Below are 23,221 nucleotides of genomic sequence, written 5' to 3'. Positions count from 1 at the left end.
GATCGCTGCCTCCGAAGTGTTCCCTTACTTTAAAATCTTTTATAAAATCTGGCTCATTACATAGCACTAAGTCCAGAATAGTCTGCTCCCTTGTGGACTCCATTATAAGCTGTTCCAAAAAGCCATACTCTAAGCATACCATGAATTCCCTTTCCTTGGATCCACCAGCAACATTATTCACCCAGTCTACCTGCATATTGAAGTCCCCCATGATCATCGTGACCTTGCTTTTCTGACATGCTTTCTATTTCCTGGTGCATCTTGCGCCCCTGGTCCTGGCCACTGTTAGGAGGTCTGTACATAACTCCCATTATGGATTTTTTGCCTTTATGGTTTCTCAGCTCCACCCACACAGACAGACTCCCCATCATGTGACCCTATGTCATTCAGTACCATAGATTTAATTTCATTCTTAACTAACAGGGCAACCCCACCCACTCTGCCCACCTCCCTGTCTTTTCGATAAATTGTAAATTCTTGGATGTTTAACTGCCCGTCCCGAACCCCCTGCAACCATGTCTCTGTGATGCCAGATATCATTCAAGACGATTTGTGCCATTAATTCATCTACTTTGTTACAAATACTACGAGTATTTTGGTAAAGTGCCCTAATGCTTTCTTATTATTAGAGATATTGAAAATCAAAAGACGTCCTAAGTTATCCTTCCTTTTTGCTACATTCCTAGTCTGCCTCGAGCTTAACCCATCTGTACACATACTATTCTGCTGCTTTTCTTTCCATTTAACTTCATACTCCCTGTCGCTTTCGCTTTCCCTTCCCCCCCCCGACTCAGAAGTCTGAAGTCCTGCTGACCACCCTATTTATCCTTTTCGCTAGAACACTGGTTCCAGATCGGTTCAGGTGGAGACCGTCTGAACGGTACAGATCTCCCCCCCGCCGTTCCAAAACTGATACCAATGCCTCATGAAATGGAATCCCTCTTTCCCACTCCAATCCCTTAGCCACATGTTTACTTCCCTAACATTCTTATCCCTAAGCCAATTTGCACGTGGCTCGGGCAATAATCCGGAGATTATGACGCTTGAGGGCCCGTACTTCAATTTCTTTCCTAGTGCTTGATAATCCCTGAACAGGTCCTCTACCCTGGCTTTGCCTATGTTGTTAGTCCCAATGTGGACCACAACAACTGGATGCTCCCCCTCCATCTCCAATGTCCTTTCAAGCCGGTCGGAGATGTCCTGCACCCTGGCCCAAAGGCAGGCAACACACCATGCGGGGCTCCCAATCCAGCTTGCATGGGATACTATCTGTCCCCCTAATTATAGAAACCCCTATAACAGCTACTTATTTTAGAAATAATTCTGGCCCTAGCCTGAATCTTTGGGGCACTCCACTAGATACAATTTGCGATTTCGAAAATGCCTCTTTTCACCAAATTCTCTTTGTTAGCTGATTGTCAAACCAAACTAGTATACTTCGAACATGAGCCCTTATCTTATTACGAAGGTGTCTTAGGTATCGTACCTCATCAAATGCCTTCTGGGTATCCAAACATATTATAACTCTTGGTTCCCCTTTATCTATACTGCTTCTTACCTCTTCAGAGAACTGTAATTTGTCAGGCATGATTTGACTTTGTGAATCCATACTAACCCTGCTGGATCATATCTTGTTGCTGAATGCTCTATTACAACCTTCATAATAAACTAATATTTTCCCAAGAACAGATAAAATCAGTTGTACAGCATGGAAACTGATTTTTCAGTCCAACTCGTCCACGCAAAGTATTTAGACTGTAAGACATAGGAGTGGAAGTAAGGCCATTCGGCCCATCGAGTTCACTCTACCATTTAAATCATAGCTGATGGACATTTCAACTCCACTTCCCTGCACTGTCCTTGTAGCCCTTGATTCCTTGTGAGATCAAGAATTTGTCAATCTCTGCCTTGAAGGCATTTAACATCCCAGCCTCCACTGCACTCCGTGGCAATGAATTCCACAAGCCCACCACTCCCTGGCTGAAGAAATATTGTCTCATTTCCATTTTAAATTTACCCCCTCTAATTCTAAGGCTGTGCCCACGGGTTCTAGTCTCCCTGCCTAACGGAAACAACTTCCCAGCGTCCACCCTTTCTCAGCCATATGTTATCTTGTAAGTTTCTATTACAGCTCCCCTCAGCCTTCTAAACTCTAATCCCAGGATCCTTAGCCGTTCATCATACGTCAAACCTACCATTCCAGGCATCATCCGTGTGAATCTCTGCTGGACACACTCCAGGGCCATTGTGTCCTTCCTGAGGTGTGGGGCCCAAAATTGGACACAGTATTCTAAATTTATTCAGTTCTTCCTGGTTTCCCATTATTTCCCCAACCACATTCTCTAAGGACACTTAGACTTACTGTTGTCTCTCCATAAGACCGTAAGACGTAAGAGTAGGTCATTAGGAAGGCTTTGGGCAAAGTCTCAGGGAACAGATTATGTACAATTAAAGAACATGTGGTTGGGAACAGTGTTTTGAAAGAGACAGAAAGTTGGTTAGCAGGCAGGAAACAAAGAGTAGGAATAAATGGGTCTTTTTCTGAATGGCAGGCAACGACTTGTAGGGTATTGCAGATATTGGTACTAGGGCCCCAGTTATTTGCAATATACATTAAATGATTTAGATTAAGGAACTAGATGGACCATATCAACTGGCAGATGACACAGCTGAGCGGAAGGATAAGCTGTGAGAAAGATGTAAAAGAGTTGGCAGTTTGATTTGGACAGCTGAATGAGTGGCCAAATGTACAATAACGTGGATAAATATAAAGTTATCCACTTTGGTAGCAAACACAGGAAGGCTTATCATTTGAATGGCTGTAATTGAGACAGGGAATACTCAACAAGACCCGAGTGTTCTTGTGCACCAGTTGCTCAAAAGTAAGCAAAGGAGTAAAACCGTATGTTGGTCTTCATAGCAACAGGACCTGTGTATCACAACAAGAATGACTTACTGTATCATACAGTGCATTGGTGAAGCCACACCTAGAATATAGTGAGATAACAGGGTGTAGAGCTGGATGAACACAGCAGGCCAAGCAGCAGGAAAGCTGGCGTTTCGGGTCTAGATCCTTCTTCAGAAATTACTGAAGGGTCTAGGCCCGAAATGTCAGCTTTCATGCTCCTCTGATGCTGCTTGGCCTGCTGTGTTCATCCAGCTCCACATCTTGTTATCACAGATTCTCCAGCATCTGCAGTCCTACTAACTCTGGAATACTGTGTGCAGTTTTGATCTCCTTATCCAAGGAAGGATGCTCTTGCTATTGAAGAAGTGCAGTGAAGGTTTACCAAATTGTTTCTTGGAATGGCGGAAGTGCCAGATGAGGAGAGATTGAGTTAGTTAGGATTGCATTCACTGAGGATTAGAAGAATGAAGAGGATGGGGGCTTTCTCTTAAAAATTTATAAAATACTAACAAGACTTGACAAGGTCAACCCTTTTAGAACTAATGGGAAATTTCTTTACCCAGAAAGTGGTGAGCTTGTGGAATTCATAACCACAAAGTGGTTGAAGCCAAAACATTGTGCATTTTCAAAAGGTAGATATAGCCCATTTGGTCAAAGGGATCAGGGGAAGTGGAGTAGGAGTAGGGGTAATAAGATATTAACCTCAATGATCAGCCATTATCATGAGGGGTAGAGCAGTCTCAAATACTTGAATGGCCTACTCATGCTCCTATGTTTCTATAATAGTTATATAATCATACTTACTAACCTCTAGTTGACAATTCATTTACTTTGCTTTGCAAACTTCACTTCACCCCTCCACCAAGTTTGATACTTTAATGGGGGACGCACTGGCCTGGTGGTATTATCACCAGTCTATTAATTCACAAACTCTGCTAATGTGCTGGAGACTCAGATTCAGATCTCACCAGGCAGATGGTGGAATTTGAATTCAATTAAATAATTTGGGATTAAGAGTCTACTGATGATCATGAAAGCATTACTGATTGTCAGAAAAAAAACACCCACCTGGTTCACTAATGTCCTTCAAAAAGGAGGAAATCTGCCAAGCTTACCTGGTTTGGCCTACATCTAGCTCCAGACCCACATCAAAAGTGCTTCCCACTTAGCACTCAATTAGGGATGGGCAATAAATGCTGGCCTAGCCATAGATGCCCATATCACTGGGTAATTTAAAAACAAAATTATCTTCATGCTTTCTGATTAATCAAGGGCATTGGATCTGTTTCTTGGAAACGTTCTTACTTGTTAGAATGTAGCTAATCTGTGCATTCTGAATTATCCCTTTGTTTGTCTTTGCATCTCTAGTTTATTAACTTATTTTGCTAATTCACTTTACCCAACCGTTTTCAAGCCCTCACAATTTAAAAAAAGTTAGTTCTAGTTCAACTCCTCTGTCCCTCAACATGAAATTCAACCGTTGCTGCTACCTAGGGATGCCTTCACTAAGAGATCACTAATCAATAATCTCTCACTGCATAATATCATATCTAGTACAGCTTGTTCTCTTGTCAGCTGCAGAACGTGGCTTCCTAAGAAGCAATCCCAAAAACATCTTGTGAACCCGTCATTTAGGTTACCTTTGGCCATCTGATTTTTCCTTTAGATTAAAATCTTCTATTATTATCGCTATGCCTTCCTGTTTCACCCTATCATGTGGTTTCTGTTAGGGGCCATAATTACAACTCCCACAATTGACCTCTTGCTTTCTAGTTTCTTCTCAAACTCCTTCCATATCTGTTTCCTGAACAGAGGTCATCCCTTTCTACTGTGCTAACAGGAAAAGGTTGACTTCAAGTTCCTAACTTATTTAAGTGCCCTCTACCCTTCACTATTCACATCCAAATTGGTGACATCCTGCAGTCATAGCTCTGTTTTAGTATAATGGTTACCAGACCATAACCATGCATTTCTATCAATGTTATTTGTTTTGTTTCAAATGCCACACACATTCAGGTAGAGAGGCTTTATTTTTATCCTGTAACTCTCTGTAAATTGCAGTCTTATCTGTTGGTTTACTAATGGATTTGCACCATTTATCCCATCCTGTCATTTTCTCTGTCATTTTCCAAATTAAGTAGCTTTCTTTTCAGCCTTGATTCTAATCCTTGATTTAACCAAGCCCTCCCAAATTTGATCCTTTGCCCTCAATTTAGTTGAAAATTCTACGCACAAGAAGACTAGCACCAAAAGTTTGGGTGGAAACTATCCCATCATCACAGATCCCACTTTCCCCAATACTAGTGTCAGAGCTCACTTCTGTCGCACTAGTCTTTGAGCCACACATTCATCACTCCCTAACCTGATTTTCCCTATGTAAATTTGCACACGGTTCAGGTAATAATGCAAAGATTATGACTTTTGGCATCTTGCTTCTTTATTCGGTATTAAGTCCTCATACTGATGATGAAGAACAACTTTCTCTGGCCTGTCTGTGTCACAGGTACCTGCATAGACCACAATGACTGGATCCTCCTCTTCCTTCTACTGCAGGCTTCTTTCCAACCTGAACCTTGGTATCAGACAGCTAACACAGCCATTTGAACTCTCACTCTTTGCTGCAGAGAATGGGATCAATCCTCCTCCATACTGACCCACTATTGCTGCATTACTTCCTATTCATCTTCACCCTCATGTCTAAAAAGTCGATTTTTAGCTGTGTAACTGCAATGAGGCTGCTGTCACCCAAATCCTTTTATGTGCCTCACGTACAGTCACACTCTCCTGTACTTGAACAATGACCAATCAAAGCACCCAAGTTCTTGGTACAAATAATCCAGATAACCTTCACCTTCCTAATATGTTGCAATGTCTGTAGTTAGGCCTCGAGCTCAAACTTCAAACACTTGCTCTGGATGAACTGGCATCCACAAACCTGGATATGTTGTAACTGTGATACGTTTTCTGGCTTGCAATCCTCAATTTTAAAGAATTACTGAATTATTTTAGATAAATTTATACTTTTTTAAAAAAGTACATCTTATTAGCATAACTAAGTGCTATACTATGTCGAACTTGAAGAAAATGGGCCTCAGGAGCACCAGTAGCATAACAGCATTGAAAGATTGTTGGGGGCACAGGTGAATATAGTGGCAATCGTTAAACAGAAGGTGCTAGGAAAGCTGAAATGTCTGAAAGGTGACTAAATCATACATACTGGATTAACCACACCACTGGATTCTGAAACAGGTAGTTGTGAAGATTGTAAAGATATTGCAGCTGATCTTTCATGAATAAATGGTGTCAGCAAAGGTCCTAGAGGACTGGAAGATGGTTAATGTAACATTCCTGTTATTAGGAGGGAGGGAAGCAGAAGAAAGGAAATTACAGGTGAGTTAACCTGACCTCAGTTATTGGTTAGATTTGAGTCTGCTATTGAGGATAAGATTGCGCAGCACTTCGAAGTGTATAGTAAAACAGGAGGGAGACAGAATGCCTTCATCAAGGGGATGTCATGCCTGACAAATTTGCTAGAATTCTTTGAGGAGATAAAAAGTCAGACAAAGGAGACCCAGTGGGGAATTGATCTGTTTGGATTTCCAGAAGGTGTTGATAAAATGCTGCACAGCAGACTGCTAAATAAGTTAAGGGCCAATGGTACTGGCATGGAGAGATGATTGGCTTACCAGTAGAAAGCAGAGAGTGGGGTTAAAAGGGTTTTTTCAGAATGGCAGGCAGTGACTAGTGTAGCTCCACAGGAGTCTGTGCTTAGATCACAACTATTCACATTATACATTAACAATCTGGACGAAGGAATTAGAGGCAGTGTTGCTTAGTCTGCAGATGACACAAAGATAGGTACAGGGATAGGTAGTGTTGTGGTGGGAAGGCTGCAAAAGGACTTGAACAGACTAGGAGAGTGGACAAAGAAGTGGCAGATAGAGTCAGAATCATACAGCATGGAAACAAACCATTCCGTGCAACCAGTATAATGTGAGAAACTGAAATTATGCACTTTGGCAGGAAGAATAGAGACATAAACTATTTTTCTAGATGGGGAACTATTTTGGAAATCTGAAGCATTAAAGGGACTTAAAAATCCTAGTTCAGGACTCCCTTAAGGTCAACATACAATCTCAGTTGGCAACTAGGAAGGCAAATGCAATATAAGTATTCATTTTGGGAGGGCTAGAATACAAGAGCTGAGAAGTAGCTATAGTACTACTGCTGAGATTGTATAAGGCTCTGGACAGACTGCATTTGAAAAATTGAGAACAGTTTTGGACCCCGTATCTAAGGAAGGATATGCTGCTCATGGAGAGGAGTCTGAAAATGGTTTACAAGTGTGATCCTGAGGATGAAGAGATCATCATATTAGGACAGCTGAGAATGCTGGGTCTGTACTCAATGGAGTTTAGAAGAACGAGTGGGGAATCTCACTGAAACTTATAGAATACTGACAGACCTGGATACACAGCAGACATGGAGATATATTTCCACTAACAGGAGAAATTAGGATCTGAAGGCACAGCCTCACAGTGAATGCATGACCCATTAGAAATGGGATGAGGAGGAATTTCTGTGGAATTCATTGCCACCGAAGATTGTGGAGTCAAAGTCACAATGTATTGGAGACAGATGGGTCTTGATTGGTTAAGGAAATTAAAGGTTGGGAAAGAAGGCAGAAAAATGGAGTTGAGAAACATCAGACGTAATCAAATGGCAGAGCAGGCTTAATGAGCTAAATGGTCTAATGCTGTACCTTTATCTTTTGGTCAGTCACTTCAAATAACTAGTTTCTTTTCCTGTAGTGGAACAATTAATTAATTTCCGGATCTGAAAAGCCAGAAAACTTTGTTCTCCTCATTACTTTAATCACTTAACTCCAGCGGTCTATTGTAAGTCACATAGAAATGCTCAGTCACTAAATTAGCTAGTTTTACTGGCTCTGAAGACAAAAGGCCTAATCTCAGTGGATTCAGTTTAAGCTGCTCCTTCACTGGTAAAACTGCTTAAGGGCAACTACAGAACTTAAACTATGGATTTCAGCTAAATGACATACACAAAATTACGTTGTAAAAATAAAAAAAATCCTCCTTACCCAACAACTTCACACAGTCAGTCAGAGGATAAAATGAGTTTGCTAGTTGACTTTAATACAAAGGCCTAATTCCCATAATTAATGAGACCCAATTTAAACTGCTTCCTAATTCAGCTGCTCTTTCTGAAAACTTTCTGAAAACCCTGCTCACGTTTGCCAAGTACAGAATTAAGTTGCAGATATCAGTTTAATGATCAAAATCATCACAACAAAACCTAGGGGTGGTATGATGGCTCAGTGGTTAGCACTGCAGTCTCACAGCACCAGGGACCCAGGTACAATTCCAGCCTCGGGCAACCGTCTGTGCCGAGTTTGCACACTCTTCCCGTGAGAGTGTGGGTTTCCTGCGGGTGCTCCAGTTTCCTCCCACAGTGCAAAGACGTGCTGGCTAGGTGGACAGGCCATGCTAAATTGCCCATAGTGTTCAGGGGTGTGTGGGTTATAGAGGGATGGGTCTGGGTGGGATGCACCAAGGGTCGATGCAGACTTGTTAGGCTGAAGGGCCTGTTTCCACACTGTAGGGATTCCACGATTCTAGAGGTTTCACACAAAACCTAAGTTTAAAAGTGTGCTAATACAAATTTATTGGAAAAACTCAGCAGGTCTGGCAGCATCTGTGAAGAAAAAAGTCAGAGTTAATGTTTCAGGTCCTGTGATCCTTCCTCAGGACTCTGTTCTTCATTCTGAGGAAGGATCACTGGATTCGAAACGTTAACTCTGTTATTTTATTTCACAGATGCTGTCAGACCTGCTGAGCTTTTCCAGTAAATTTTTGTTTCAGATTTTCAGCATCCGCAGTTCTTTCTGTTTTTAAAAGGGTGCACTTGAGTGATGTTGAAAAGGTCAGGAAAATGCATGACAAGTTTAAACTGCCACAGATACTAATGATTAGAGACACTGTGGTGGCAGCCCAAATGAGTGCACCTACCTCCTTCAGAAACTAGTGAACCAGCCAGGATGAAATATGCCTGAAGAATATAAAGTGAACAGTAAATAAGATACTTGAAAACACACTTAAATGTGTCTAATATTTGTAACCACTTCAATCTTTTAACATAAGCCTTTAAAGCAAGTTTTAAACTATAAAAAACATAACAGCCGATAAAATGAGCCAATTTAATAAGCACTTCAGTCAAGATGTTTCATCAAATAAACAAGAATGCAAACTTTTGACATAAAGCGTTTGTATTAAATGGTCACTGAATTCATAGTCCTAAAGAACTGCACTTTTTGTAATAAATTTAGATTTTTGAGTAAGTTTTAGGAACATCTGGATATTTAAAGGAATTCTAGTCAGGGAGTATTACAGAAAAAATATTCAACAAGGGCAACAAAAGAATTTTCATTAGCTTCAGCTTTGAAACAGCACTTGAGAATGTGAATCAAGTTATAATTACTGTTAGAAGTGGTGCATCTAACTTGAAATAATGCTTAAAACTGCACAGATTCTCATGTATATCAGCGAATAAAAAGTAAAAAGAGATATTAGAACAGATACTTCAAACTTCTAACAGCACTCCTTCCAACAGCAAGTGTATAATTACTCACAATCATAATTGTGTACATGCATTTGTTGATAGCAATAGATGACACTGTTTGCTTACACCTTGCGGAAGTCAATAAAGGATTTGAATTCTATCGTCTTATGGAAAGGCATATTTCTAAGCTGAAACATTTGTCCTAAAATAAGAGTTGCAACTACGAGTAAATTCCAAATCATAAGCAGACTATCAGAGAGGTCCAGAGAAAGGCTAGATATTTTCTATATCCTCACAACAAGGAGGAGGAAGACGTAAAGGATTTTGTTTTCAAAATTAACCTGGTGCTGCTATTGTATGACTGCTGAAAATCAACACTAAGACATATCTCAACATGGACTGCATCCTCCCCATTAAGTAGAATGATGCTCAGTGCAGGAACGATTGTTAAGTGGATGGGAAAAGGACATGGACAAGAGGCAGGAAACCAAAATCCGCTGTCAGCTCTGCATTTGCTGAATACCAAAAACAGTTGTTCATATTTGTAGATAGCACGGTGAGAATCTGGATGAACACATCAGGCCAAGCAGCAGAGGAGCAGGAAAGTTTGATGTTTCAGGTCAGGACCCTTCAGAAATGGGGGAGGAGAAGGGGATTCTGAAATAAATAGGGAGACGGGGGAGAGAGATAGAAGACAGATAAAGGAGAAGACAGGATGACAGCAGACAGACAGGTCAAAGAGGCGGGGTTAGAGCCAGTGAAGGTGAATGTGGGTGGGGATTTAGGGAGGGGATAGGTCAGTCCAGGGAGGACGGGCAGGTCAAAGATGCGGGATGAGGTTAGTGGGTAAGACTTGAGGTGGGAGGAATGGTTAGGGAGGCAGGGACTCGCTGGGCTGGTCTTGGGATACGGCCGGAGGAGGGGAGATTTTAAAGCTTGTGAAGTCCATATTGATACTCATGGACTGCAGGGTTCCCAAGTGAAATATGAGATGCTGTTCCTGCATCTTTCGGGTGGTTTTATTGAAACAATGCAGGAGGCCCAGATGGACATGTCACCCGAGGAGTTTTTTTTTGGGGGGGTGGTTAAAATGGTTCGCGACTTGTTTGTTGCAAAGGTCCCCAAGTCTCTGCTTGGTTTCCCTGATGTAGAGGAGGCCACAACAGGAACAGCGGATACAGTATATCGCATTACCAGGTGAACATCTACTTGATGTGAAAAGTCTTCTTAGGGCCTGGGATGGGGTGAGGGGGCAGCTGAAGCACTTGCTTCGGTTGCAGGGAAAAATGCCGGGGGTGGTGGGGCTGGAGGGGAGTGTGGCCCCTCTGGAAAGCACATAAGGGTGGGGAGGGAAAAACGTCTTTGGTAGTGGGATCAGATTGCAGATGGCGGAAACGTCGGAGGCTGATGTATTGGATTTGGAGGTTGATGGGGTGACACCTGGAGGATGAGGGGGATTCAACTTTGGTTATTATTGCGGATCGGGGATGTGAGGGATGAGTTGTGGGAAATGCGGGAGACATGGTTGAGGGCATTTTCGATCAATGTGGAAGTTGCAGTTCTTGGGGGGAAAAAAAAAAGAGGACATCTGGGATGTTCAGGAGTGGAATGCCTTATCTCAGAAGCAGATACAGTGGAGGCGAAGGAATTGGGAGTAGGGGACGGCCTTTTTACAGGAAGGTGGGTGACAGGAGGAATATTCTAGGTAGTTGTGGAAGTCGGTAGGCTTAAAATGGATACCAGTTTCCAGGTGGATGCCAGAGACGGAGACAGAGATTCAGGAAGGAGAGAGAGGTGTCAGAGATGTCCAGGTAAACCTAAGGTTGGGGTGGGAAGTGTTAGTGAAGTGGATGAACTGTGCAAGCTCCTCGTGTTGCTATTTGTATACAGTTGCATGACTCGAGTATCATCCACAAGCTCACTGCCCAGTGAGCATGAAACTGCACAAATTAAACTGAATTTTTTCCTGTATTCCAGATCAGCCTCATTGTAGAAGAAAGCATCTGCTGCTTTAAAGTCAGTAGAATTGTTCTCCAAGGCACACAGCCTATAAAGCTTCTTCATTGGGGTCTAAATGTAAGCCTTTCTGTAGACAAACTATTCATATACTAACACAGCAACAGGTGAGATGGGAGAGGCCATTCAACCCTTTGAGCCTGCTTTGCCATTCCAGATCATGGCTGATTGATCTAGAAGTCACATGCATACTCTTCCCCTTATCCCTTGATGTCACTAATAGATTTATAATTGCTAATCTCTTGAACTTACTTAATGACTAAACATCCAAAGCAATCTCATGCAGAAAACAAATATTTAGTATGAAGCATGTGATATATATAGAAAAGCAAAATACTCGATGTTCAAGAATGAAAATAAAAAGTGCTGGAAAATCTCAGCCATCTCCTCGCATTTGAGGAGAGTTAATGCTTCAAATCCAATGACTTCTTCAGAAGGCTGGAAAATTATGACAGAGGAGGAGTCAAACAGATGGGAAGGGCACTTACAACAAAAGACAAAGGTCTTCAGTGATGGGGTAATTGACATGCAAAATAGAAGTTAACGATAGATGTGGATAGTCATAAATAGATTCAGGGGTGGAAGCACTGTGGGCTTGCTGAGGTTGTTGAACTTCATGGCGAGTCCTAAAGCCTGTAAAGTGCCTGAGCAAAAAAATGAGGTGCTGCTCCTCAAACCTGCCCTGGGCTTCACTGGAAAGACTAGATTTGATTTTTCCTTATGGCCGGAGCAGATGTGTCGCACAAAGCATTCGCATTTGGTCTCACCAGTGTACAGGAGGACTCACTAGGAGCAGTGATTATAGTAGACTAGATTGGAAAAACAGTAAATAAATTACTGATTCACCTGTAGGGTGTTTGGGGCCTTCAATACTGTTTTTGTCAGGAAATGTATTATAGCTTCTGTGATTCAAGGGACAGTATTATGGGGAAAGAAAATATCGAAAGTAACAGAAGGGTACCCTAGGGTGTCACAGATAGAAGATTCTCTGAAACGCTGACAAGGGATAGGAGCAAAAGATGCGTTGTTGCTGGCATTCTACTGGAGGGAGGTTTGAATGCAGAGACTGGTAGAGTGGAAAATGAGGTTAAAAGGAAATCCTATCTAGGAAGGAGGTAAAGGACGATGGCAACAAATAGGCTGGACACAGCTGAGGATTCTGTCACCATATTTGGGGTCATGAGAGGTGGAATCTTCATTTGAAGGAGAAGGAGCAGGAGCACATGTTGAACTTTCCCTGGAGGGTGACAGCATCAGGACAGATGCAACAGAAACAGACAAACTGCGAATAAAATGAAGTCCTTTATGGCACTAGTGCGTGAGGAAGTACAATCAGAGTAATTTCAAGTGTCAGTCAGTAGCTCCAAAAACTGAACCAATGAAGGAAAGGAAAGAAAGGGAAGAGTCAGACAGACAGTGAAGTAAGGTGATAGCCTTCTGGTATTATTGATAACCTATTAATCCAGAGACTCAGGTAATGTTCTGGGGACACAGGTTCAAATCCTGATGTGGCAGATGGTCAAATTTGCTTTTTGGAAAAATATGCAATTAAGAGTGTAATGATAACCATGAAACTGGCTGTCAGAAAGTCTGATTCACTAATGTGCTTTCGGGAAGGTCATTTGCCATCCTTACCCAGTCTGGGTCTACATGTAGCTCCGGATCTACAGCAATGTGGTTGATCCTTAACTGCCATCTAGGCAATTAGGGTTAGACAAAAAACACTGGCTCACATCCTGTGACTGAATTTTTTAAAAAAGCTGAATGATGGATGGAAATCGGAAGCAAAACAAATTAAATGAGCGTGTGAAGCAGCAGCAATTGATGTTCCAAAGAAAGTTGTAGGTAGGGACCTTGGGTAGAATTAGAACAAGGAATGTTCCACAGTCCCCACAAAGTGAGAGTCGTAAGTGGGATCAATACCTGTACCCATGGATACATATTCACCTCAGAGAAAGTGGGATGAGTTAAAGGAGAAATTGTTCAAAGAGACAATGAGTTCAATCAGATGATGAGGATCGTAGTAACATGTACTATTAAGATCATCTTTCAAGGAAAAATGGAGCCTTCAGAGCATCCACTGGACGATGGATATGAAGAGAGATTGCACGTTAATGGGGAAGAAACAGCAGCTGGGAGCAGAAAAATGGAAATTGTAGAACTTACATAATGAAGAAGAATCAACAATGTAAAGGGGAAAGAGACTAGACAAGGGGAGTAAAAAAATCATGCTGAGAAGAAGAAGTTTGAATGAAGGCAAAATACTGAATATGCTGGAAATCTAAATTACAAGCAGAGAACGATGGAGAAACTCGGCTGATTTGACAGCATCTGTGGACAGAGAAACAATTAACAATGAGTCCTTTTAACAACTTTAGAAATAAATTTGATGGGGCAGAAACAGGCTGAAATGATTAGTGCAGTAAACAACACTCAGAACTAGAATGCACTCTTAAAACCTTTCCAAACTTCTTGCTCTTTGAAATACATTCTTCAGTTGGGCAATACCTACATTTAACATTAGAATTCAGATCAATTCAATCAACTCCACTTTTTGGCATTTTGATTCAGACTAATTACCAATGCTGTCAATAGAAGAATAAACATATACTGACCAAGATCAAATGATTATTGTAATAATTAATAATTTTCTTCATGATCAATCTAGCATAAAAGGCAGAATAATTAATTCTAGACTAGTTTGAAAATGCTAAAGTTAAACAAAAAAAAACAACTGTTGCTAGAAACAAATAAATTGCTGGCGAACCTCAGCAGGTCTGGCAGCGTCTATAGAGAGACAGAGAATTAATGCTGAAGGTCTGGTAAGTGAGGAAGGTGATGGTGAAAATTTCTGAAAATGACGACAGGTAGTTCAGCAAACTTTTTACACTGAAATTCTACTCAGACAAATCAATTCAAACTACTACACTGAAATTAGAAAATGACTGTCTTGTACAAAAAGTGTGCTTTAGATATATATTTGGCACTTGGTACCACATCTGTATCTCTCTCAAAGAACTGAATTCACAACTGATTTCTAGAAGTATCAGGAGGCAAAACTTACCCATGTTAATGATTCAATATGATGAGGATGTATAAGTCCAATAATTCCATGGTACCAGGACAGTCCTGCACCCATCATAAAAATGCCAACTCCACTGATGAGGGAAGCAATGTAGCGCATATTTGTAAATCCATACCTTAATTTGAAATAAGAGAAAAATTAAATGCAAATGCAGCTATATGATCTGCAAGTTTTGTGAATGGGCAAATCTAACATTTAGGTAATCATGCTCATCATAAAAATTCAAATAATGATAACTACTGCAATTAATAATATTAACAGTCTCATATCTATGACAAACTCTGCTAGAGATTTCTAGTAACGAATCATGAGAATTTCATCTGTTTTCACTCTCACAGAAACACCAGTTCACTACGATAACATTTTTAAAAACACACTTACGGATGACCGGGATCAGGGGTCCTAGCAGACTGACTGACACCCACCGCTAACAAAACCTGCAGGGATTTTTAAAAAATGGCAATTTTAGGTTTAGGAGTAATTTTAGAACAATTCACATGAAAACTCAAGATTAAATAGATGTTCCAGCAGTAAATCAGTTCTGCTGAACTTTTAAACAAAGATATTTATAGATATAATCCCAGTTGGAAAGTTTACCAGTACCGTTCACAACACAGTACATGCTGACAGTCATACACTGCAAAAGATGGACAACATTCCAGTTGCAGCCCAAATTTGAAAATATCAGGCAATCATCTCCAACAAAGGAGAATCTAATCATCTCCACTTGATATTTAGTGGCATTCAATTGTTGAATCTCCATAATAAATACCCTGGAGGTTGACCAGAAGCCAAACAACACAGCGATAACAAAAGCAGTTTTAAGGCTGAGAATTCTGCAGCTCAGAACTCACCCTCAACTTCCCAAAGCCCATTGACAATCTGAGGTATTAAGATGGATTGTGATGAAATACAGGATGAGTCTAGTTCAAACAGCACAAAGGGCTTGCAAAGAAATCCAGATCAAAAGCTGAAACCTTGACTGGCAGTCATCCACCATCTTAAACATTCATTCCGTCCACATCAACACAGTGACAGTGTGCACCATGAGCAAGATGTACTGCAGCAACTCAATAAGGCTATGTCAAAAGCATCACCCAAATCAATGACATCCACCACTTAGAAGGTCAAGGGCAGCCAGCTCATGAAAGCACCACCATCTGTAAACTCCACTCCAAACCACAAAGATGGACATAACTTGGAACTTTTAGCAACTGTTCACAGGTCATGAATCGGACCTACCTAGCCCACATCCTCCCCAGTAGCCAACTCTGTTAACCGAACTATTGACAGGTTCCCTGGCCAAGACAAAGCCATAGTTATACATGCTGTGCAGTTAAGATAGCAGAGCACTGGAGGAAATCAAGTACTGTTTCTCCATCCTAAAATCAGACTGAACACGACACCTCTCACAATAACCACCCCATCTCAGTTAAACATCCAGGTCAGTGTCTAAAACAAAAAGAGTAAGTTAGGAATATACAATTCAATGACAAATAACACAGAGACAAAATTAGGGGAGAGAAGGAAATAAAGATGGGGCTGAGAGTGAGAAAAAGAGATAAAGTATTGTTGTAAATTTAAAAACATTCATTGGGAATCTTAAGTACAGGGCTTCCAGATTTTTAAAAGTGATTCTAAGTTTGGTCTTTCTTTTCCATAGTATATGGGCATCACCAACAAGGACAGTATTTGTTACCCATTCCTAGCTGCTCTTGAAATGAGTGGTTTGCTCAGATATTTCAGAGGGCAGTTAAGGGTCAAAAACATTGCTGTAAGTCTGAGGTCACAAATGGACCAGACCAGGTAAGAATGGGAGATTTCTTAAAAGATATTATTGAGCCCCATTTCTGACTTCAGCTTTCCTGCTCCTCTGAGGCTGCTTAGCCTGCTGTGTTCATCCAACACATCCATAATTTTGTTATCTCATTGAAACAATCAGGTATTTATGACAATGAGATAGTGGGGTACATTAGCCACTGGGTTATAATTTGTTTTCACTGAAACAGCACCATCGACCATAGAGAGATGCAAACACATGTCTAGTGACACTGCCACTATGACAGCACCTCTCCAACATCTTAGTGCCAAAGGTGCCATTTGTAATAACTAAATCATAACACAGCCTTAAATTGCCGCTTGCACTTGAAAGGATAAATTTCAGTTTTATTTTTAAAAGCTTAGTTAATATATCTCAAGAATGCATCAACTTGAACTTTCATAGCACATTTCATGGCCACTAAATGTCTCAAAACATAATCCAGCCAATAATGTGCTTTTAAGCTTAGTCACTGCTGCAACACAAGAATGGAGAATTGGTGCAATTGCAAATATAACTATTAAAATGGCCTCCAACATCTGCATGTGCACAGACATGTCCAGTGACATCATAAACGGTTGACAGAAATTTCGCACATCTGGATGCATCTGCACAGCTTCCATTATTATGTTTTGCATGTAATGGTGCCCAGCTATGAGCATGAGCAGATGGCTCATGTGCAGGGATGAGGTTTGGCAAAGGGATGGACCTTTTTTTTAAAAACAAGACTGTGGGAGGGTCGGAGGGAGGTAGAGGTGCTACAGGGATTGTGCGAGAGACTGACTACTGGAAAACAGCAACTTAAGAATGAAATAAAACCTTTAGTTTGTCATACAGGGTATTCACTTTACATCCTATAGCACTATCTTTAGTCAGGTTACTGCCTCCTGTCACATGAAAACAATGTTGACTTTGTTTCTGCTATTTGCACCACCTTTACACAAATCGTGACATTAAGTAGGATAACCTGCCATTAACAAAGACCAAAGAAGAATGCTGAAAAAAAGGCAGCCAATATGGCTGCAGCAAATTTTCTTATACAGCCTCAGTGATACAATTGAAGGGCTATATTAACTAAAGCACCCCCATCGATAAACTACTTCTCACTGGAATCATACTTAGCAAAAAAAAAAAGAATGGCAACCGTGGTTGCTGCAGCTCAGCCATCTCAGTAAGACATCAAGACAGGAGTTCCTTAGAATAGTGCCTTGGCCCAACCATCTTCAGCTGATTCATCAATGACCTAACTGCGACCATAAGGACGGAGTGGTGGTGACTGAGTCACTGATGACTGAACAATGTGCAGCACCATTTCACAACTGTCAGATATTGTAATATTCCATGGCCAAATGCAGCAAACTCAAACAGCATCCAGGTTTGAGTTCACAAATGGCAAGTAACATTCGCACCACACGTGCGTGGCAATGACTACCTTTAACAAGAAAAAAAAAGATCATCCTTGACATTCAACAGCATCATCATTGCTGAATCCACCAATGTCAACATATTGGGAATTACCACCGACTAGAAACTGAAGTAAGCAGGTCATATAAATATAGTGGCTACATGAACAAGTTAGAAGCTAAGAATCCTGCAACAAGTTACTCAAATCCTGACTCCCAAAGCCTTTGTACCATTTACAATACACAAGTCAAGATGTGATGGAATACTTTCCAATTATCTGGCAAGTGCAGCTCCAACAACACTCGAAGACTGATGCCATTCAGGGCAAAACAACCCACTTATGAGCAGCACATCCATTGCCCTTCAGTCACTCCATTGCTGGAGCTATTTCCAAAGAGTCATCCTTCTGTATACTGGCTTTCCCAGAACCTGGATTGGACACCTTGTGTGTATTGAGCATTGACAATGACTGTTAAATATTAGTAGGCCTGTGCCTGCATGGGAGGGAGCACAGCTAAGGGTGGACTAACCAACAAAAATGCATTTCAGATGTCCAAACCACTGGCCACAGGGACCTGGTGCTTGAACCAGGATAACTGGGCATTGAGTACGAGCACTTTGCTCTGGAGCAGATCACCCATGCCCTGATGTGTTTGTGATCAAGCTGCGGTTACCAAGAGAGACGATAGTGGCTATTCTTGGGCTATCACAATGAACACCATATTAAACTGCAATTTTAAACGATCAACATAAATTTTGCTTTAGGTTTCGACTCAAGAATAACTGAGAATTTGATTCTAAATGGTTATTACCCAACAGGTTCAGGAACTATTGTTCCTAATCTTTACTGCCTCTTATCCACATTGATCAGATGGGTATATATGCATTATACAATGAAAAGTTTCTTCACGTCATATTTGCAAGTACAAATAGATATCACTTTAGAATTTTAAAAGTCAAGCTAACAGTTTTGACAGCACAAACACAGCTTAGCCATGCCTCAAACCACCAGGCCAGATGAAAAAAGTGCAAGATTCCAGTTACAAATGGAACTAATCTGCACCTAATCGTTATTTACGCCCTTGTGTAATTAAAGTTTCCATAGATCATGATAATGGCCACCTCAAAACACTTCAAGGTAAACATTTCAAGAAATTGAAGACTGTCAGAAACATTAGCAGTTTTACTAAAGTAATAAAGTTTCCTCTGCTTTGAGCAAACATTTATTGTGTCTGGCAAATTCCTATCTTTTTAGCTTCTAACCAAAACGACCAGTGGCACGCTAACTAAAATATTAAAGAAGAATAAGCCCCATTACATAATGAACATACAGTGAAGTCATCCATTTTGATATGACACCACATTACCTAAAGGGTACAAATTCTCAACGTTGCGTGAAGAGCAGAGGGACCCAGGTATATATGCACATAAATTATTGCAAGAGGCAGGACAGTATTAAAAGCATCCGCGGCTTTAACAGCAAGAGAACAGAACACAACATGAAAGTAAGGAGGTTGGACAGAAATATGTTCAAAGATGTGGGGAGTAAAAGACAGAAGATTCACAAAAGGTAACAACTTGTGCAGGCACGATGGGCTGCATGGTCTCCTTCAATACAAAAATTCTGTGATTCTGTGAAATTAATGTTAAACTCTAATAGAACTGTGGTTTGGCCTCAACTGGTGCACAATGTGTGTCAAGTTGGGGACGGTTTTCCTCAGAAAGACGAATGATTGAGGTATGCAAAATCATGAGGATTCTGGACAGAATATGAAGGGAGAAACTGTTTCCATTGGAGGAAAGACTGAGAAATAGCGGCGCAAATTTTATGGGTAAAAGAAGCAGTGGCGATAGAAGGAAAAATATTTTTGTGGTGTGAGGGGTGAGCATCTGAAAGCATGGAGACAGGGTCAAGCAAGTCACTCGCCAGAACTAGGCTGTTATCTATAAAGGAAAAATGATCAGAGCTACAAGAAGGGTGGAGGTAAATTACAGAAGGGCTAGGACAGACGCAAATGGACAAAATGGCTTCCTACCATCCTGTTAAAATTTTAACAATCATAACTGTAACAATCTTTACAATCACACCCATGACAATGCTGCAGTTTTTGTCTATTGAAGGGGAGTGGAATTTGTTGTTTCTGAACTTAAAATTGGAAATCCAATTCAAATGATCACCTGCAAGCAATGCCGACTTATAATTAAACTTTAAGCAGACAAAGATGAATTTTATGGTGCATGGCATCAGTCAAGACATTTTCTTGCTGTCATCATTTCAAAAAACATTGTATGTCACAACTCTAACCAGATGACAATGAGGCTTCTGGGCCTTTCAAAAATGACTGAAAAGCTAAATTACAGCCAGTGAATTAGAGTGAAATCATATTCAGGAACAGGGAAAGAAAGACTGGAATGAGAAAAAGGACACACCAATTTTTCTCTTACATAAATTTTACATTCCTTAAATCTTCAATTTATTGCAGGGAGGAATGAAGCTACTAATTTTAACTTGTTCCTTTTTTGGTACACAGGCACGAGGCTAGTGGGCATGTGATGCGCAAATTCTCAAATAACAGACAGGTCAGGATGTGATGCCACTTACGTGAAGCAAATGATGGGACAGGAAAAATTCTCAAAGATCTGCATATGTGTCAATCTCAACGCATCTATCAATTCAATGGCTTTCTTAGCACATAACAGCATGCATCATATTTTTCCTGAAAATTTGGACGACTAAAGTGGAGTCAAATACAATTATGACAATTATTGCTATTACAAACATTCAGATTTCTCAATAATATTTAATACATTTCGCCTATGGAGAACTTTCACGCATAATCATAAAGCAAAAGGTCATCCGTGACTAGTGGTGTGCAACAGGGGTCGGTGATAGGACCTTTGATATTTGTTATTTCCATAAATGATCTGGATGTGAATGTACAAGGCATGATTAGTAAGTTTGCAGATGACACAAAATTAGGAGATATTGTTGATAGCAAAGAAGATAAAAAAATTAGAGGGATCTTGATCAGATGAGGAAGTGGGCTGAGGATTGGCAAATGCAATTCAATACAGATAACTGTGAGGTGTTGCACTTTGGTAAGTCAAACCACAGTAGGACTTTATGTAGTAAATGGTAAGGTCCTGAAGAGTGTTGAGGAACAGACGGACCTAGGAGAACAAGTACAAAGTTCATTGAAAGCAACGTCACAGGTAGATAGGGTGGTGAAGAGGGCATTTAGCATGCTGGCGTTCAATCAGTCAAGGCACCACGTGCAGAAGGTAGGATGTTATGTTACAGTTGTATAAGTCGTTGGTGAGGCTGCACTTGAGTATCTTGCACAGTTTTGGTCACCTTGTTAAAGGAAAGACAGCAAAGATGATTTACGAGCATGTTACCAGGACTAGTGGACCTGAGTTATAGGAAGAGGTTAGTCAGGATAGGACTTTATTCCCTGGAACGTAAGAAAACAAGTGGTGACAACAAATGCAATCATCCAAGCAAAAATGTGTAATTTCCTTACTTGATTACAGGTGTCAGCCAGTGAATGTATAGCCTCTGAGAACATGGATGCGGACCCTGTATAAATCCAGGCAAGCAGTTTGAAGATAAAATTCAGCCCATTGCTAGAGGGTGGAATTAACAAAAATAACATTGATAGAAATGTGGGATATTTTTAATCTGACAGAGTATTTAATTTTATTTTAAAGAAGCATGCTTTAAACTTAAAGAAAAGCAAGAAATTTCACTTTGAAGATAAACCAAAGTGCAAAATAAATTAGTAAGAGAACATCAGCTTCCAATTTGGTTCAGAATCAAATGTCACAGTAGCTATTTTCTCAAAAGACAACCACCACAGTTTTTGGGAGGACCAAAATATCGTAGCGTTTCCTCTTCGATCCTCTGGTTTGTACTGCAAACACTGCCTGTTGGGAGACTGCACAATACATAGGGTCCACAGTTAGTGTTGGGACCACAACTATTCCAGTTATACATTAACAAACTTGGAGGAGGAACTAAGGGCATTGTTGCTAAGTTTGTAGACGGTACAAGATACATGGAGGGACAGGTAGTGTTGTGCAAGTGGGGAGACTGAAGGAGGACTTGGACATGCCAGGTGAGCAGGCAAAGAAGTAGAAGAATACAATATCACAAAATCAAGTGTTAGGTTATACATTTTGGTCAGAATAATAGAGGTGCGGCCTATTTTCTAAACGGGGAAAGACTTTGCAAACCTGAGCGTAATGAGGCTCGAGAGCCCTGGCTTAGGATTTGCTGAAGGTTAACATGCCGGTTCAGTTGGTGATTAGGAAGGCAAATGCAATGTTGTCATTCATTTCAAGAGGGTTAGAACACATTAGCAGAGATGTACTGCTAGGGTTGTCAAAGGTTCTGCTCAGACCACACATGGAATATTGTGAGCAGTTTGGGACACTATATCTAAGGAAAGACGCACTGGCACCGGGGAGGGTCTAGACGAAGTTTACCAGAATGACCCTGGGGATGAAAGGTTTGTTATACGAAGAGCGATTGAAGACACTGGGTCTGTACGCAACGGAGTTTAGAAGGACAAGGGGAGAAATCTGACTGAAACTGAAAGGATACTGAGAAAGCCTGGATAGAGTGGACATGGAGAAGATTTTTCCACTAGTAGGAGAGACAAGGACTTGGGGGCAGAGTCTCAATGTGATGGAATAACCCCTTAGAATTGCTTTGATGAGAAATTTCTCTGGCCAGAGGGTGGTTTCTCTGTGGAACCCATGATCACAGAAGGCTTTGGAGGCCAAGTCATTGAGTGTATTTAAATCAGAAATAAGTTCTTGAATAGTAAGGGAATCAAGGGTGATGAGGAGAAAGCAGGAGAATGGGCTTAAGAAACATAATCCAGCCATAATCGAATGGTGCATCGTTTCAATGGGCTAAATGATCTAATTCTGTTCCTATATCTTATGGTTTTATGGCATTCCATGATAAGGGGAAGGAGACAGAAGGTGTAGAGGATACATAATTAGCATCATCTTGTTTTTCTTAAATGCCGGTTTTTATCCAATCTCAGTTATAGACAAAACAAACAAATATTAAATGTAAAATAAGGCCTTACATGCAGATTGCAACCATCACAACTTTTCCTGGTCCCTGTAAAAACTTCGTTGACTTAGTTGAGCGAGGCTAAATGGAATAATCAAAAACAATTACTAAGTTAAAAGTAAAACCTGTTAACTTGTGAAGATTACTTTTGCATAAACCTTTATTTGGCAAAAATGTTGCACTTCACTTTGGACTTTGGCAATGAAAAGATAAAACCAGTAATTCTCTTCAAAATGTGTGACTTTGTTCTTTGATAAGGTGTAGAGCTGGATGTATGTTCTATCACCTAACTTTCCTTTGAAACATACAAAAGGAGGTGGT

The 23,221-nt window shown here is 40.7% G+C and overlaps 1 protein-coding gene across 5 annotated transcripts in view; it reads right to left on the bottom strand.

Moving 5' to 3' along the window:
* slc30a9 (solute carrier family 30 member 9) overlaps positions 1-23,221 on the bottom strand; it is a 130,205-nt gene that overhangs the window by 44,592 nt on the left and 62,392 nt on the right. For all 5 annotated transcript variants that reach the window (XM_048530082.1, XM_048530055.1, XM_048530092.1 and 2 more), the window contains 5 exons: positions 22,914-22,981; positions 21,336-21,438; positions 14,970-15,025; positions 14,568-14,703; positions 8,938-8,977 (listed from right to left, as the gene is read on the bottom strand). In XM_048530082.1, the coding sequence (XP_048386039.1) occupies positions 8,938-8,977; positions 14,568-14,703; positions 14,970-15,025; positions 21,336-21,438; positions 22,914-22,981 (403 nt within the window). The remainder of the gene's footprint in view (positions 1-8,937; positions 8,978-14,567; positions 14,704-14,969; positions 15,026-21,335; positions 21,439-22,913; positions 22,982-23,221) is intronic.

The sequence above is a fragment of the Stegostoma tigrinum genome, chromosome 1 (assembly GCF_030684315.1).
Source record: "Stegostoma tigrinum isolate sSteTig4 chromosome 1, sSteTig4.hap1, whole genome shotgun sequence".
Classification (NCBI taxonomy): domain Eukaryota; kingdom Metazoa; phylum Chordata; class Chondrichthyes; order Orectolobiformes; family Stegostomatidae; genus Stegostoma; species Stegostoma tigrinum.
Note: the sequence above shows the minus strand (reverse complement) of the source record. Positions and strands in the feature narration are given on the sequence as shown.